Source organism: Wolffia australiana, chromosome 2 (genome assembly GCF_029677425.1).
Source record: "Wolffia australiana isolate 7733 chromosome 2, ASM2967742v1".
NCBI lineage: Eukaryota > Viridiplantae > Streptophyta > Magnoliopsida > Alismatales > Araceae > Wolffia > Wolffia australiana.
This window is the reverse complement of record NC_135836.1, coordinates 12,507,081-12,524,601: the sequence shown is the minus strand read 5'-3', so window position 1 is coordinate 12,524,601 and position 17,521 is coordinate 12,507,081. Positions and strand designations below refer to the sequence as shown.

The window sequence follows — 17,521 nt, the reverse complement described above, 5'->3', positions numbered from 1 at the left end:
TGGGGGAACGCCGTGGAGAGACGATCCAGTGGGCTGACAAACCCGAGGGGCTGGGAGGGGAGACGGTTAACGAGATGGGTACTCGTTAAGACCGCCTCGCCCCAATACGCCCACGGAACAGAATAGTTCAGTAGAAGGGTACGGGCGGTCGACGTGACATACCCGATCCGACGTTCTGCCATACCGTTTTGTTCCGGGGTGGCCACACAAGAGGACTCGTGGAGAATCCCATGGTCAGCAAAGTACGTGGCCAGCTCGGTGTTGACGAAGTCCCGGGCGTTATCGGAGCGGAAGCGCTGAATACCTCGGCCAAACTGAGTACGAACCATGGTGCAGAAGTGACGGACCGTCGGAGCAACCTCAGATTTGGCGGTCAACAAGTAGACCCATGTGTAGCGGGTGGCCTCGTCAACAAAGATCTGAAAGTATCGGTGGCCCTTTAGGCTAGCCTGTAGGGCGGGTCCCCAAACATCACTATGGATGCGAAATAATGGAGTGGAGGAGTGCGAGGTGGACGGAGAGAAAGATGAACGACGGTGCTTCGCCAGTTGACAGGCATCACACACGATAGTCTGAAGGTCCAATCCAGTACACATCGAAGGAAAGAGACGCTGTAAAACTGAAAATGGCGGGTGACCCAGCCGTTGGTGAGCCAATTGGAGACGTCCCATACGCTGCACATCCGCCGGTCAGAGTTGGCGGTGAAGCAGGAAGCACCGAGAGCGCCCCCCATCGTCCAACAACAGCAACCCGTTCTCCCGCCTAATCGGTGTAGTCCGACCCACCTTGTCAGATAGAAACATCCCGTCAGGCTGGAGGTGAAAAGAACAGGACAAACTGTCAACCAAACGCTGAGGAGACATAAGTATAGCTCGCAGGGCGGGGACATGAAGAACATTGCTGACCACTCCGAGGCCGTCTACAAACACTGCCCCAATTCTAGCAACACGCAACCGTCCACCACCGGCTGTAATAACTGTACGGTCCCCACTATGCCTTTCGTAGGATACAAACCGGTCATTGAACGGGGTCATGTGTTCGGTTGCCCCCGAATCAAGAACCCAGCTCGTATCCGATACGAGAGGCGAGTAAGAAGCCGTACCACAATACCACTGTTCAGACTGAGGGAGAGAGAACGCACCAAATCCACCAAAATGTGCCGTCGACTGAGTCGGAGTCTGCATAGTAGCCACTTGGTCACGGAGACGGGCCAAGTCGGCTTGGAGCTGCTCAAGAGTCGCCGGGCTGGTAGAAGAGGTAGAGGAGGAGGCAAACATAGCTTTCCCTTCGATAGCCTCCTTCTTCCGGTTGTCGTACTGACGCTTCTTGCACCACTTGCGGAGATGTCCAGGCTTGCTGCAATAGGAGCAAATCAGCCCGGAGGGGGCCGCCTCCGCGGGGGGAGCAGGAGCGGGCGAGGGAGGCCGGGCGAGGAGGGCAGTCGAGTCACGAGCTGCCTCCGAGGAGAGAGTGCCAATGACATGAAAATGACTCTCCTCTTCCTGGAGTTCCTTCACCAAGTCATCAATGGAAGGAAGGCCTTCCTTGCGATGGAGGGCATGGCGCCGAGTGTCGTCATACTCCTTGTTTAGGCCATAAAGAAACCCCAAGAGGCGTAGGCGAAGAGTGTTCTGGAATGACTTGCACGTCGGATCATCCGTCGGCAAGTAGTAGTCCACCTCGTCCCACAGCTTCTTGTGTTCCAGCGCATAGTCCGAGATGGACAGTGCGCCTTGGCGAAAGTTGCTGGCTTTAGCAACGAGCATAAAGAGGCGCCAGTTGTCCCCTTCGCGGCCGCAGAATTTGTTGGCCTGGTCCCAAAAACCCTTCACGGTGGCGCAGCGAGGGAACCTTTCACGGAACGAGGGTGCCAGGGAGGTCGTGTAGAGCCATCCAAGGACGAAGTGTTCCTCGGCTTCCCACGCCGCATAGTGTGGATGGGTCGATGGAAGCGGGGCTTGTGTGCAATGCTTGAACAGTTGGCGCGCCTTGAGAGTAGTCTCGACAAAGTGACGCCACTGTAACAAATTCGGGCCCTGGAGACACGTCGTGTCGGGAACCGCCGGCAGAGAATGAGTAACCTTGTGTGACAAGGGTTCTCGTTGAAAGTCTGCATCGGTGAAGCCATCACCTGGGACGGCCGGTTGACGCGTCTGGCCCGTGGAGTAAAGTTCCTCCGACATCAGAGCCGTGGTCTCTACGGAGACGGCTGTTGTGACTGAGGTTGCGGCCCGTGCTGCGGCTACGGCTGCAAGCTGCGGCTGCGGCGGCGGCGGCTGCTTCGGCGGCTGCTGCGGCTTCTGCTGCTGCTGCGGCGGCGGCGGCTGCTTCGGCGGCTACTGCGACTTCTGCTGCTGCTTCGGCGGCTGCTGAGGCCGCTGGCTGCGGCTGCGTGCGACTTCGGCTGGCGCGCGGCTGCGGCTGTGCGCGACTGCGACTGTGCGCGGCTGCGGCTGTGCGCGGTTGCGGCTGCGGCTGTGCGCGGTTGCGGCTGCAGCTGTGCGCGGCTGTGGCTGGCGCGTGGCTGCGGCTGCGGCTGTGCGCGGCTGCGGCTGTGCGCGTTGCGGCTGCGGCTGTCGCGGCTGCTGCGGCTGTGTGCGGCTGTGGCTGGCACTCGGCTGCGGCTGCGGTTCCGGCTAGGGCTGCGGCTGCGGCTGGTTCTCCGGAAGCTCCGCGGGCTGGCTACAGCTCGCGCTGTGGCTGATCCGTCGGTCACGCTCCGGATTCGCTAGACAGCGAGAGGGTGATGTCAAACCCTAGATGGAAGAGCTCTGGAGCTCTGATACCATGTCAAGAGAGGAAGGAAGAAGATAATGACATAACTCAATAGAGTACATGGCTGGGTATACATATACCCTAGGAGAGAGAGAATGATAAGAGGGCTAATGGGCTTATAGAATAGGGCCCATTAGCCCATATGGCTGACTATCTCACTAACAAGTGCAGTGGTTGAAGACTCTCGAATGGTTCTACAGAAATTACAAATTATTAAATCTCAAGATTCTATGGGAAGGCAAGGTTCACACCTTCAAGACTGATCAAGAATTTCTTCCTCGAGGGGTAGCTACTATTTAATCTGTCCAAGAATTCATAAGTATCAAGCGACAATTCAGAGAATTGTATGAAGCCTGCAATCCTCATCTACCAAGGGTACACACTCTACAACTGAATACTCATCATCATAAATTTCAAGAACTTTATCCTAGAGTCTTCACCCCTAGAATATGCCTGCCCCCAAAACGACAAATCGACCATCAGATTCAGCTAATTCCAAATTCCAAAACCCCAAATGTCAGACCGTTCCGTTATTCTCACTTGCATAAGAATGAGAAGGAAAAGGTGGTTCAAGAATTGTTAGAATCTGGTTTTATTAGATCCTCAACCAGTCCCTTCTCCAGTCCTGCTCTGATGATAAGGAAAAAATATGGAGGGTGGAGAATGTGTATTGATTACAGAGCACTGAATAAAATCACGATACCCAGTCGTTACCCAATACCTGTTGTGGATGAATTGATGGAAGAACTACATGGTTCCATTATTTTTACAAAGCTAGATCTGAAGTCTGGGTATTATCAAATTCGTATGTTTGAATCCGATATACCGAAGACTGCTTTCAAGACGCATCAAGGCCATTATGAATTTACAGTTATGCCTTTTGCGTTTGACTAATGTCCCGGCTACATTTCAGAGTCTTATGAACTCAATCTTTAAAATATTCCTAAGAAAGTTCGTATTGGTTTTTTTTGATGATATATTGGTATACAGTCAGACAGCTACTGAGCATGAAGATCATCTGCACTCAATCTTCAAGGTACTACAGGACAATCAGTTATGGGTAATTCAGGAGAAATGCCAAAGCACAGGATCAAATAGATTATCTGGGGCACGTGATATCTCAGGAAGGGGTGGCCACCGATACTCACAAAATTGATGCCATCATGCAATGGCCTATTCCGTCTTCAATTAAACAATTAAGGGGGTTCCTTGGGCTCACAAACTACTATAGAAGGTTCGTCACCAACTATGCTTGAAAGGCTCAACCTCTGACTTCATTACTAAAAAAGAACTCATTTGTATGGAATGATGAGGCCACCGCTGCTTTCAACCAACTCGAGCAAGCCCACTCGACCACTCCTATCCTAAAGTTACCAAATTTCACAAGGCCCTTTGTAGTAGAAACAGATGCTTCCGGTATAGGCCATGGAGCAGTCCTCCTTCAAGACGGCCATCCTATTGCATACTTCAGCAAGGCTTTATCTTCTCGTACCAAATTGAGGTCAGCCTATGAAAGAGAATTAATGGCTGTGGTCCTAGCAGTACGTAAGTGGAAACATTACCTATTTTTTCAGAAATTTTATATCCATACCAATCAGTTCAGCTTGAAATTTTTGAATGATCAACACAAAATTCCGCAGCATTACCATAAGTGGATCTCTAAACTCCTGGGATTCAACTTTGAAATCAAATATAAGTTAGAGAAAAAGAATGTGGTTGCTGACTCCCTATCTCGTTCCATGGAAGATGACCAAGTAAACTGCAATTCTATCTCTACTACACACTGGTTAGATAAGTCAACACTCGTGAAGGAATATGCTGACAATCCGAAGCTCCACTCCATCAAACAGGCATTGAGCTCACAAAAGACAGCAATACCCCATTACTACCTACAACATGATCTCCTATTTTATAAGCAAAAATTAGTATTGCCCAAGCACTCTTCGTTGATTCCACTTATCCTCCACGAATTTCATGATGCCAAGGTGGGAGATCATGGCGGTTTCCAGAAAACTTACAAAAGAATTTTACAGCAACTCCATTGGCAGGGAATGAAGAAATAAATCAAGACATATGTCTCTCAATGCCAAATTTGTCAAAAACATAAATCTTCTCACCTTAGTCCTGCCGAGTTACTCCAACCTCTACCCATTCCTCAGCAGATTTGGGAGGATATTTCGTTGGACTTTATTGAAGGTTTACCACTATCACATGGCTATAACACCATCCTGGTGGTAGTGGACAGGTTGTCCAAGTACAGTCATTTCATTGCAATTAAACACCCATTCACTGCGCCTAGTATTGCAGACACCTTTATCAAAGAAATATTAAGACTTCATGGAATTCCTCGTTCCATTGTCTCTGATAGAGGCAGCATATTTACCAGTTCCTTCTGGAGGGAAATACATAAACATCAAGGGACAACACTAAAAATGAGCTCCTCTTATCACCCTGAAATGGACGGTCAAACAGAAGTTACAAATCGAAGCTTGGAATGCTATCTCTGTTGTTTCTCTTCCGAATGCCCCAAACAATGGACTAAATGGTTACCCTGGGCCAAATACAGTTTCAATACATCTTACCACTCATCCATTAAAATGTCGCCTTTCAAGGTTGTTTATGGTAGGGACCCTCCAACACTGATCAGATATGATTCGTCACCATCTCCCATTGACTCACTAGACCAAATGCTCCAAAAGAGAGATGCAACCATCAGTTTGCTAAAATCACACCTTTCAAAGGCACATGAGTATATGAAAAGGCAACAGGATAAACACCAAAGGGACGTCCATTTTCGAGTTGGTGATTCAGTTTATGTCAAACTCAGACCATACAAGATGAAAACTTTGGCTAAACGTCACTCTGAAAAGCTTTCCCCGAAATATTTTGGACCATACAAAGTTTTACAACAGATTGGGCATGTGGCATACAAACTAGACCTTCCCCCAACCTCAGCAATACATCCTGTTTTCCATGTGTCGCATCTTCGCAAGGCCGTAGGTGATAATCATATGGTTTTACCACTAACCTCTGATCTCTCTGCTGATTGGGAATGGCAGGTCGTTCCTGAAGCAATATTATCATACAGATTCATTCGTAATTGCCTGCAAGTGTTCGTGAAGTGGCGTAATCTACCTCCTTCTGAAGCCACATGGGAGGATGCCCCTACAATGGAAAGACAATTTCCCAGTTTCAAAATGAGGACAATTTTGTTTTTGGGAGGGAAAGTATTGATACGAGTCTCCCTCGGACATATTTAGAAAAGAGAAAGAAGAGGAGAACGAGAGCGGCCACGTCGGACGACTCTCAAGAAGACCCTTAGCGGGTAAGTAGCCTATAAATAAGAAGGTGGGGTAGTCCAGATGAGGAATTCAGTTGGTGCTTCAGCTCGAGTTGGAGATCCTCTGGCTTGGTGGGCGACAAGAGCGATTCGCCTCGTCGCATTCCTGTTCCTTCCCGCTCCATTTTCCCATGCATATTCCCTATTCGAGTGAATTGTTTGTGTAGAGATTGCTATCTTTCTTGCCAGACTCCATTATCTTCAATGTTGGATCCCAGGTCATCAATTTCTTCTATCAGAGATTGGGCCCCAATTCTATCTTCTCGATCGAGGTCATAACCAATTCTACCTTCTCGATCGGAGTCATAACAGTACACTACTAGTAAATAACTCAAAACTATTTATGCAATGCCTCTTATAAATCAGACTTTGAGAGACCAAACCACCATAAAAATTAGTGTGTATTGAAGTAACCCAGAGGAGAGGGATGGGTCGAGAGAGAAACTGAAAATGTTCTCATTAGGTTTCAAGGTTCCATAACCGGAGTACATATATAGAGAGTCGGAGAGAGAGATAGAGCAAAGCAGGGGTACAAAAGGAAAATAAGGAGAAACAACATATTCAACAGAACCCCTCAAACTGGCGAGTGTATATCATCCATTCCCAGTTTGCCGCACAATTCTTGGAAACGCGGAGCGGACAGGCCTTTGGTACAGATATCAGCTCTCTGCTGGGCGGAGGGAACATATGATATGTAAAATTGTCCGGACTCAAGCTTCTCTTTGATGAAGTGACGATCCACTTCGACATGTTTAGTACGATCATGTTGTACCGGATCATGGGCGATGCTGCTAACCGACTTTTTATCACAAAACAGTTGAGTAGATTGATCACACGACAGCTTCAACTCTGTGAGGAGATTGGTGATCCATAATGCCTCGCAGATGCCTTGTGCCAGAGCACGAAACTCGGCTTCAACACTAGAGCGAGAGACAACAGGTTGTTTCTTGCTCTGCCATGTGATAATATTCCCCCCAAGGAAGGTGCAGTGACCCGTGGTGGAGCGGCGGTCAACATGAGATCCAGCATAATCCGCATCAGTATAAAAATCTAACTGGAGGGCACCTTTAAGCTTGAATTGAAGACCGAGACCAATGGTACCTTTGAGATAACGAAGTACACAGTTGACATCATGCATATGACAGGCTTTCGGAGAATGCATAAATGAACTTAAGACGCCAACCGCATAAGTAATGTCAGGATGAGTGTGAGTGATATAGAGTAGCTTCCCAACCAAGCGTTGATCGACAGCCTCTTCGTGATCCCCTAGAGAGAGCCAATGGTTCACCTTGACGGGAGTAGGAAGAGGTTGGGAGTCCGCCTTGCCAAAATCTTGAAGAAGATCAGTAATATATTTCCGTTGGCAAAGGAAAATCCCATTCGAAGAGTAGGCGACCTCAATGCCAAGAAAATACCGGAGTACACCAAGATGTTTAATGTCAAATTCACTAGCAAGATAAGTCGCCAATTGAGCCGCGGCTTGCAAATCCTCATGGAGATCACCATGAAGAAAGGCGTTCTTGACGTCGAACTGCTGAAGAGGCCAATCATGATGAGCAGCAAGGGCGAGAAGAAGACGAATCTTGATCATCTTAGCCACGGGAGCAAATGTCTCCAAATAATCAACACCAAATTGTTGAGTATAGCCCTTAGCCACAAGGCGTGCCTTGTACCTTTCGAGAATGCCAACGGACTGATATTTGATGGTGTAGATCCATCGACATTCAACGAGGCGCTTGCTAGAAGGTAAAAACACCAGATCCCACGTCCGGTTCTTGTCCAAAGCAGCCAATTCCCCGTCCATAGCGCGTCGCCAGTCAGAAGAGGCCAACGCTTCAGCCACATTCTTCAGAATGATGATGGAATCCAGACGGGTAGGACGGGGAGAGGCGATGGGAAGAAAGATAATTGGCCAAAGGGTATAAAGGGATGGAGGTGCATCGGCGAAAGGTTTTGCGGAGGGCAATAGGAAGGTCATCACCCGCAGGAGGAGGGGTCGGTTCAGGAGGGGATGTTGGCGGAAGTATCGAAACAGGGACAGGTAAGAGGGGACGCGGACGGCGATGGTACATGGTTCCATCAAATTTTGAGTGAGGAACCAAAGGAGAAGAAGAAGATGGAGATGGCGCAGGGAGTGGAGACAAGGAGAGAGATGGAAGGGTTACAAGGAAATCCGGGGATTCAGCACAGGAAGGGGAAGAAGGAGAGGAAGACGAAACAGAAACATAAAATGGAGTGGATTCGTCAAAGGTGACATCTTTGCTGACAATGAAGTGATGAGTAGAAGGATGAGAGGAGTAACCCACAAAGACACATTTGAGCGCATTAGCGTCAAGCTTGTCCCGAGTGGGATGACGGCTAGGGATGTAGCAGGTGCACCCAAAAATGCGGGGAATGAGGTTAGTTTTCAAGGAAACCATGGGTAGGCGTGATGGAGGGCATCAATAGGAGAAATATGGGAAAGGACACGAGAGGGGAGGCGGTTGATGAGATGGACGGCAGTGAGCGAAGCCTCGCCCCAGAAAAATTTAGGCATGTCCATGTGAAGAAGAAGGGAACGAGTGGTGTCAAAGATGTGTCAAAACTTTCGTTCCGCAAGATCATTTTATTGAGGAGTGTATGGACAGGAGGTTTCATGGACGATGCCATTAGAGGTGAAGAAGTTGGAGAGGGTGGAATTAATGTAATCACGGGCATTATCGGAGCGGAAGCGTTTGAAGGAAGGAGCAAATTGAGTTTGGATTGAAGCATGGAAAGAGATGATAGTTTTGGAAAGGTCGGATTTATGTTTGAGAAGATATGCCCATGTAATGCGAGTAAAATCATCGACAAAAATCATCAAATATCAGGCGCCCGAAACACTCGGAACGGGAGCAGGCCCCCAGAGGTCACTGTGAATGAGAGAGAAAGGGGATGATGAACGTGAAGACGGATCGGAGGAAGGATATGTTGTGCGAGTATGTTTAGCTAACCGACATGGTTCACAAACAAACCTGTCCACAGGACGTCCATGAAATAAACGAGGAAACATAAGCTTCAAGGTAGAAAAAGAAGGATGGCCCAAGCGACGATGAAGAAGCCAAAGGGGATCTGGCGCTGTAGAGGAGAGAGCTACGCCGAGGGTAGGGACCAAAGGAGAGGCAGGTGGAGGACGATGGAGAACGTAGAGGCCACCGTGCCCCTCAGCAAGTGTAGTCGTCTGCCCCGACACTTTATCACAATAGAAGCAGGAATTAGGAGTAAAGTAGACGGCTTGACCAAGATCTTGGACAAGGTGATAAAGGGATAAGAGATTCAGGGTAAGACGAGGAACATGAAGGACATGGGTATGGGTAAGAGTGGAGGACAATTGGACACTCCCCACACCGGCAACAAGAAGAAGAGCACCGGATGCAGTACTGACTTGATGAGGACGAAGAGAGGGCGTGTAGGTAAGGAAACGCTGGGAGAGAGGAGTCATACGGGCGGTGGCACCGGAATCAACAATCCACTGTTCATTGGAAGAAGGTGTACCTTGATGGACGAGGGAAGTAGAATCCATTAACTTGGATTGAAGAAGCTGGCGGAGTTGGTCAATTTCATCATGTCGAAGCTAGGTTCCCGTTGAAGATGTGGCTTCAGCAGTTGGTGGAGGTGTCGCAGCAGTTGGTGGAGGAAGTGATGTAGGAGGAGGCGGGAACTGCCCGGAGGGGAGAGGAAGATGAGTCACCCAGTGGCTTTGATGAGCATTCTTTTATTGGAGTTTGTAACATGTCTCCTTGGTATGACCTCGCTTCTTGCAATAGTTGCAGAAAATAGAGGAATTAACAGGAACACCATGGCCTGTAGACGTCAATTGCTGGGCCGGGGAGTTCATGTTCGGTGACGTCACCTTAGGAGAGGACATATACGGCGACACCGCCTGAACGGATGTAGACCGTGAGCTCCCGAGCTGCTGAACAGCCATCGCCGAGGCGGGTTCGGAATGGAAGATGCCAAGGCGCGTTTCCTCCATCTGAACGGCCACCAGGGCTTCCTTCAAGGTAAGAACCTTCTCCCGATGAAGTAGTTGGTCGCGTAAAGACTCGTATTCAGGATTCAATCCCATGAGGAAATTGAACACCCGAAGCTGTAGAACATAACCAAGGTCAACCGAATGAGGGTCAGGGGGAACGAAGTGGTTCAACTCAGCCCAAAGAAACGACAACTCCAGATGACAGGCCCGAACAGAGCGTGGACCCTATATCAAGTTAGTGGAGCGAGTGACGAGGTCATAGATAATGGCCAGGTTGTTCCGCTTCGAGTGGGATTCTTGAGCGGCATCCCAGATCTCCTTGGCGGAGTTTAAGGAAAAGAATTCAGCAGCATAAGATGGGCTGATACTGTCAAGCAGCCACCTGTGAACTACACCCTCAACATCAAGCCAGTGCTCATAGTGAGAGGCAGTGGGAGAGGGCGGGCCATCCACAAGATGCTTCATGAGCTTCCCTTTCAAGGTAATTTGAACATACTGGCGCCATTGAAGAAGATTCAATCCAGTAAAGTGGAATTCAGACGGCATATCTGGCATGGAATAGTGCCAAGAATTCAACTCAGATGAGTGTTGAGGCAGTCCCGGTGGCAGAGTGGCAGCGGAAGTGGTGGAGTCGTTGGAGGCCATTCTATAACTTGAATTGGTGCGCGCGCGGCCGTAGAAAGACCACGTATCGAATCTGAAGAGGACCCAACCTAACTCAAAGTCAGACTAAAGTCAAGCCGACAAGAGGAGCTTGCGGAGCTGCAACAGAGCTTCAGCTGCGGCTTACAGGGACGATGAATAGTAGCTGCGGCTACGGCTGGCAGAGCTTTGCCCCGCGGCTGCGGCTTTCAGCTTGCAGGGGCGGCTTGCGGCTGCAGCTTGCGACTGCGGCGGCGGCTGCGGCTTGCGAGCTGCGCCCTGTGGCTGCGAGTTGCGGCTTGCAGGTGCGGCTTGCGGCTGCGGCTTGTGGCTGCGGCTTAGGTGGGAAACTTGACTATCTTCCGTGTGTTGACGGAGGGCAAGAAATCACATATCATGATGCGGGCAGCAGCGGTCCCTTGGATTATCCTGTAGAGAGGGGTTGACCACAACTTTATTGCGGTGGGCCTGAGAAGGCGTGGCCATAAAATTCTAGGAGTCCAAAAGAGGGGGGTGGATCAGCCAGGCACAGGCAAGGGACGGGTAGGACTGTCAGAAATTACCATCATGAGTCCATGAGGGTGACCAGAAATATGGCAGCAAAGATATGACAGGGGTAGGTCTCCTCCATCAGCTGAGGCAGCAATTCTGCAAGCCTTTCTTTGGTCATGTTCCTATGACCATGAATGAGGGGGGATGGCACTCTAGTAACACATCCTAAAGGAGGGCAACAAGGTCAAATCATGTATGGGGGGGGGAATCATGCTTCAACTGTTTGGAGCAGGGGCACTATGCGCAGGACTGCTAGGACCCTCTGATCTGCCATAGGCGCAGATGCATGGGGATTCTTTGTTTGTTTATCCGAACTAAGAATGACTAGAGAAGGGAAAGGGAATCGATGAGAAGTAAAAGGATTAGGAGAGTCCCGAGTACCTCTGGCGGATTCTGCAATGGAGGGGAATGTGGACCCATTCAGCAGTCTCCTTCCGGGGTGCCCTGTGACGGAAGTTATGGGTCTCCCAAGGGAGGAGGTGGACAAAATTCTTCGCTCAGGCAGAGTTTTGGAAGTTGAATAAAGGCGCCTTCTTCATTTGAGGGCTATCAATGGCATCATATGTTGCGGTTTGTTGATGGTACCAAGCAATTAATGAGAATGCGAAGGTACAGTTGCAACACATTCCCACAACAGATGGGCTATCAGGAGGGAAGCAAAGTCCAATAGTCTTGAAAGCTAGAGGTGTCCCCATGGGTTACAGATTATGGAGGTCAAAGGAAACTATGAATGGAACATTTGGGACGCTCCAATGACTTCTATCGACAAGGTTGAAGTCTGGGAACCCCAACATAATGCTCCTAGAAGTGGAGACACTTGGAGACCTCCCGCTGCCACCAATGGCTAGTCTTCGAGGACAAGAGTGAACCTTCAAGGTTCGTCTGTCCTTCCAACTACCTCAGCCAGTGTCATAGCTTCCGATGAGATCAGGGGAGCTGAAGGGCATCCTTGCAAGGAGACGAGAGTTGGGGTCTCTCTGAGATCATCGGGAACACACTGGAACAGGTCTCCAAGCCTTTAAAGGGGGCATCAACCAGCAGGCCAAGCAGGGAGGCGACCACAGTCAGAGGCAACAATGGACCAAACATAGTCAGTGAGTGTACTTAGATCCATGAAATCTGGTTTAAATGTGCTAGAGTTAGAGACACATAAGACATGTGCTAATGGAGCTCACAATCAAAGCGAGCACATCAAGAATGAGATGCTTGTGTCACTCCAATTGACAATGGACTTAAAGAAGCATGAACATCTGTAGGCAGGAATAGGAGAGCAATTTCACCTGTTGGTGGTTGGGACTAAGGGTGGCGACAGACCCCCAAGGCGAGCTGCCTTCCTCAGCAGTGTCAAGAATAGCTTTCTCACTAACCAGTCAACTAGTACTGAAGAACATCTTTCTCACGATTTGTCTCTTTTATTCTGAAACTATATGAAGTTCTATAACATCTTCCCAATGTAATTATGTTTCTAAAAAAAATTCTTCCCTTTCTAACAAAGAGTTACAACTAACACAAGTTTTTGAAAAAAAACTAAGCAACACATGTAAAAATAAATAAGGACTTGGGATGCCAGCAGCCCTTGGCCTTTCTCCTCTGTCTCTTGTCCTTCTATCTATCTCCCCGTCTCTCTTTTTACTACCAGATATTCTTACCTTTCCAGTTCTAAGTTATCAAGCATGCCCAATAACTAGCTTGTAACCCCAGGTTTATAAACCAGGGGCCTTAGGAAGTCAGGGCCACGGCTTTATTTCTCTGCCTTTTTCCTTCATTTTTGTAATTTCCTCCTCCACCCTTTTCTCAGATCTATGGTAGAATAAGCAGTAACTATATTGAGGAAAACCACGCTTAGATAAAACCTGATGGCTCATAGAACACGATAATGTTCTTAAGCCACACTGAAGAGGAAAATAAATCCTCCTTCCAAAAATTAATTCTGGATAGATGTGTTCTCCTGTTACCCTATGTTAGATTTCGGAAGCTAACTCTGCACTGTTTTTCTTTTTGCATATGTAACCCTTTCGTTGGAGTATTTAGAAATATGCCCTTCTGTAAGGGCTATTTTTTTACCGTTGTAAATCGGTTCGGTTTAAAGATCAGAATCCAATATGTAACTTTATAAAAGGGGTCTCTCCCTTATAAAATAACGGTATTTTTCTCAGTTCTTCTCTTTCCTCCGATTCTTCCTCGTTCTTCCTCTTGCTCATCGATCCCCTAATCAAGCACACTTGAGAGAACTTCTGGAGGACAGTACAAGGGACATGGAAGAACTACACTCTACATGCGTTTTGCACTTTATATAACCATCATTCTTTGGATGGATAAATAGAGATAAACGAAAGTTAATACATGACATTCCAAAGTCCAAAAGGATGAATATTACTCAATGATTATGCAAGCGTGTGAAGGAGAAAGACACTTGATAGAGAGACCTCCGAGACTGGCAGACCAAATGTGAAACCAGAAAGAGCAGCTTTGACAGATTCTGCAGCACCAAGCAGCGGTGCTCCTAAAATTGAATCATTCCATCATCAGATTCTGACACAAAAAAGGACTAATATTGATGAAGTTAACCCAAGGGAAATAATAATAAAAATTAGGCATACCAACAGCAAAATATGCATGTATATGGTCATCAAGCCATTGGATATAATGTTTAGGAGCAATTTCCAACTTTAACCACTCCAAGAAATATCGGAAGACATTGTTTCCCATTGAATGTGCAAAGACTACAGAAGGACCTCCACGAAGCTTAAGAACGGTTTCGAAAGTCAACCTGCGCGAATAACATCCACGTAAAAATGACTTCAATTGTTGGTGACAGTATTGTGTCTTGGTAATTATAACTTATAACTGCTCCTGGCCAGAAGAGAGAGAGAGAGAGTATAAGCTTTATATGGAAAGTCACACATTTTTACCACCACTATGCCCAGCATTTATTTTATAAACGACTCAACCATGACATGAACTTGAATCAGACATCATGCAATAGTTAGCAGAGTCGACAGATAAATCCATTCAAAATATCATAAATTTGTCACAAGTAGATATCAACTGAATAGAGGTGCTCGAAAAACCAAACCATGAATAAAGTGATAGAATAAAAAATCGAAGAATAAGACAGATAAATAAAAAACCATACTTAAGCTTATGAAAGTAGAGATCTCGTTCTTCAAGCATGGATGCAGACAACCTCCAGTCGTATGGGACAGCAATAATTGCATTTGCTTCAATGCCAAAATCAATGCACCATTTTACCCATTCCTTCCATACAGAAGAAAGTGGACCTGTTGGAGCAAATTGACGTGAAACAGACTGAATGTTTTACCATTAAATTTCATATAGTTAATGGATTTGAAAAACAAATAGCATCCAGAGTTTCAGGGATGCATCTTTCAGGATGTAGAAAGAATAACAGAAATTGATAAAACAGATCGAGCTGGATGGTCCTGATAGATTCTTATCTCCAAATAGTTTCTAATGTGGACGAGAAAAACTATTTTATATTTCATTGACCATTTTAAAAATATCGGAGTAATTGAAGAATATACTTCAAAAATAAATCAACAGTTTGAAAAAAAGGATTCCATGAAAGACAAAAACAGTACCAAATAAATCAGGCACCCTTCAAATGGGCAATAAATAGTTACTAGTAGACAGAAAAACTTCCTGAAGATGGCATTCAAGGAAAGAAACTCGATCCTTTGCAATAAAATATAGCAATAGAACTTTTGAAAAAAAATGATCAATCTGATAGGATCCATTACCAGAGCTATCACAGGAAGAATACATGGGTTATGGTGCAGCCTATGGCTGAGTTTAAAGGGGGAGAAGCCTATTTTTGGTCTTTTGGGAAATATGCCCCATAAGTGGTATAAGAAAGTGTGACTCTTTTGAAGGTTTTAATGCATATTCTGAGATTAGGAGACTGGGCATATTTTGTGCCACATCCAGGGTGGCGTGAGGCAGGACAGCTACAGCGCTGGCACCCTGATGGCTCCCCCAATCTAGCTTCAACCTCTTTGCTCCCGTCCCCTTTTCATGGGCTTGGCTACCTGTCAGAATCTTGACATTGGTATCAGAGAATCAGTCTTCATTGACCGCAATTATCTCTAGGTCGGATGCTTCACCATGCTTGCACTTTCTGCCATGTTCCACACCCACCACTCTTTCTCCACTAAGACCATTCCTTGACGGCCTGTTGGGTCATTCAGCATGTCGCCTTCCCCCCGGCCTTCCTAGACATCCTCACATTGGGGATCATTGCATTACTTACCTGTGCGCTCTTCGTTGCAGCAACCCGCCGTTTCTCCTCAAGGATGTGGTGATGAGTGACTTGATAAGAACCTTGATCTAGGTTCGTATCTGGAACAGGTTGGAGGACGAGGTAAGGTAGAACGTCCCGGGGTAGAAAGGAGAAACGGGAATGGTCGGGGGAAGGCCGAGCAGAGGGGGTAGGGATCGGCCGAGGACGAGCCGCCTGAAGATGCGGTGAGGAGGAGAGGGGAGACAAGCGACTTCTTCTTTTTTCTTGGCTGCCTTCCTAAAGAGAGGGCATCCCTATTTAAAGGGAAATACATAATAGCAAATGTCTAAAATGCCCCAGTGGGTTAAATGACGAAACTACCCCTAGATAGGTTTAAGATCCTATCGAGGATCCTATCATGACTCCAACACTAACTGATCCCAACACTTCCAATATCACATCAGCCAATTAATGGAGCAAAGAGATCAACTCTGTGCTCCTGCTGAACGCATAGACACCACTTTTTCCCTCATCCTCCAGAAAGAGGATCTGCCTGGCCGGTCTATTGGTTCTGCGAGAAAGTTCCATTCTGAGCAGCACCACTCCTGCCCCTGGATTCGGCAGACTTCATGTCTCAGCTGCTAACCCAGTACGGCCCATCGTGAACCGGCGGCACTACCAATAGCTGTTAAACTTGCAGCAGACCAACTCTGCACTGCCATCATCCCAGACATTCAGGAACCACTTCTCAAACAGGCCTGCCTCAAAAGGGTGAAGCCAAAGCTCCTCATAAAGGTTGAGCCGTTGAACCCCTCATCCTTGAATGGGATCATGAATACCTCCACTCAAGCTGATCAACGCCTCAATACTATTCGCACTGCTTTGGGTGGACCGTGCTCCTATTTTGGAATGAAGAGCAAGCAGGATTTTTCCATGGGGCCCTGCTACCCCAAGGCTACAAAGTTGGGATGATACCTCCATGCCAGTCACTCTTCCAATGAGGAACATCCCCTTCCATCAGCCAACCCGTCCCAGGGGTCCCCACTGATCGAGTATCCAAATCCTTGGGGACCTGCAGGACCCTGCCTGGTGCTAAACTCCGTCTTCCCTGTTGACAATGGCAGTTGATTGAGGGTTGATACGATTCTGATTCAAGACCGTATCTTTCACAATGTAATTCGTCCAAATCATAATGCAATTGATTCAAATTCAAGATCAATGTCCACGGAGGGTAGAGAAGATGAAGGGTTCCCGGGGGTAAGAGAAGAACAGGAATGGTAAGGAGAGAAATGAAGGATCGCCAGGGAAGGAGAGCGTTCCGCAAGCAGACTGGCGACGTCCACCTGCGAGAACGAGAGGATGTCACGGAGAGGGATAGGAAGAGAGAATAGGAAAGGCTAAGAGGAGAGAAGGAAGGGCTCACAGAGTTTTCTTCTTTTCTTTGCTGCTCTCACGAGTGAGGCCTTAAATGGGAGCGCCCGTGGTCTGGGCTGACATTATTGGCCTGGGCCGTTGTCGTTCCTTCCTCCGAACATAGACGCGCTGGTGGATCGTATCAAGGTTAAACTCTAACACCCCTGCGAGCACTGCCTCAGGTGTTGCCACAAGCCAGAGACAATATTACAAGTGGGACTTCAACATTCTACTAGGACAAAAACATGCTTGACCTCCCTGCGCCCATTAATGACCCCAGGACTTTCTTGTTGCAAAACTTTACACCGGGCGTTCCGCAGAAATGGGTGTTGACTGTTTGGGCCACCATTTGGAGAGGGTGTTAATGTCTTGATTGACATAGGTGCCTCACATAACACACTCTGCAAATCTATCTGAAGGGAGTTGTGGCTTCCAGTCGTCATGGCGCAGCGATACACAATCATGATGGGGAATTGACATGATAGCAAAGGGATGGGGATATGCTGGGATGTGGCGGTGCGTTTCCAAATTACTATGGTGATGTAGGATTTTCTGTTGCTGATGA

The 17,521-nt window shown here is 47.6% G+C and overlaps 2 protein-coding genes across 4 annotated transcripts in view; both read right to left on the bottom strand.

The window, feature by feature from the left end:
• PSAT1 (phospholipid sterol acyl transferase 1) overlaps positions 1-17,521 on the bottom strand; it is a 39,225-nt gene that overhangs the window by 18,347 nt on the left and 3,357 nt on the right. For all 3 annotated transcript variants that reach the window (XR_013585017.1, XM_078592160.1, XM_078592159.1), the window contains exons 3-5: positions 14,440-14,584; positions 13,904-14,073; positions 13,730-13,806 (exon numbers count right to left, since the gene is read on the bottom strand). Coding sequence is in view for 2 of the 3 variants with exons in the window: in XM_078592160.1 (XP_078448286.1) it covers positions 13,730-13,806; positions 13,904-14,073; positions 14,440-14,584 (392 nt within the window). In the remaining variant the exon portion in view is untranslated. The remainder of the gene's footprint in view (positions 1-13,729; positions 13,807-13,903; positions 14,074-14,439; positions 14,585-17,521) is intronic.
• LOC144716891 (uncharacterized) lies at positions 466-2,524 on the bottom strand. The gene is made up of 2 exons (XM_078592158.1): positions 1,142-2,524; positions 466-785 (listed from the first exon to the last, which is right to left on the bottom strand). Exons 1-2 carry the CDS (start codon positions 2,181-2,183, stop codon positions 763-765), a joined length of 1,065 nt encoding a protein of 354 aa, XP_078448284.1. The 5' UTR covers positions 2,184-2,524; the 3' UTR covers positions 466-762.

Coding starts and splice junctions, on each gene's coding strand:
- LOC144716891 (XM_078592158.1), bottom strand. CDS start 2,183: ATGTCGGAGGAACTTTACTCCACGGGCCAGACGCGTCAACCGGCCGTC. Junction 786..1,141: donor GGCACATTTTGGTGGATTTG/GTGCGTTCTCTC, acceptor CTATCTGACAAG/GTGGGTCGGACTACACCGAT.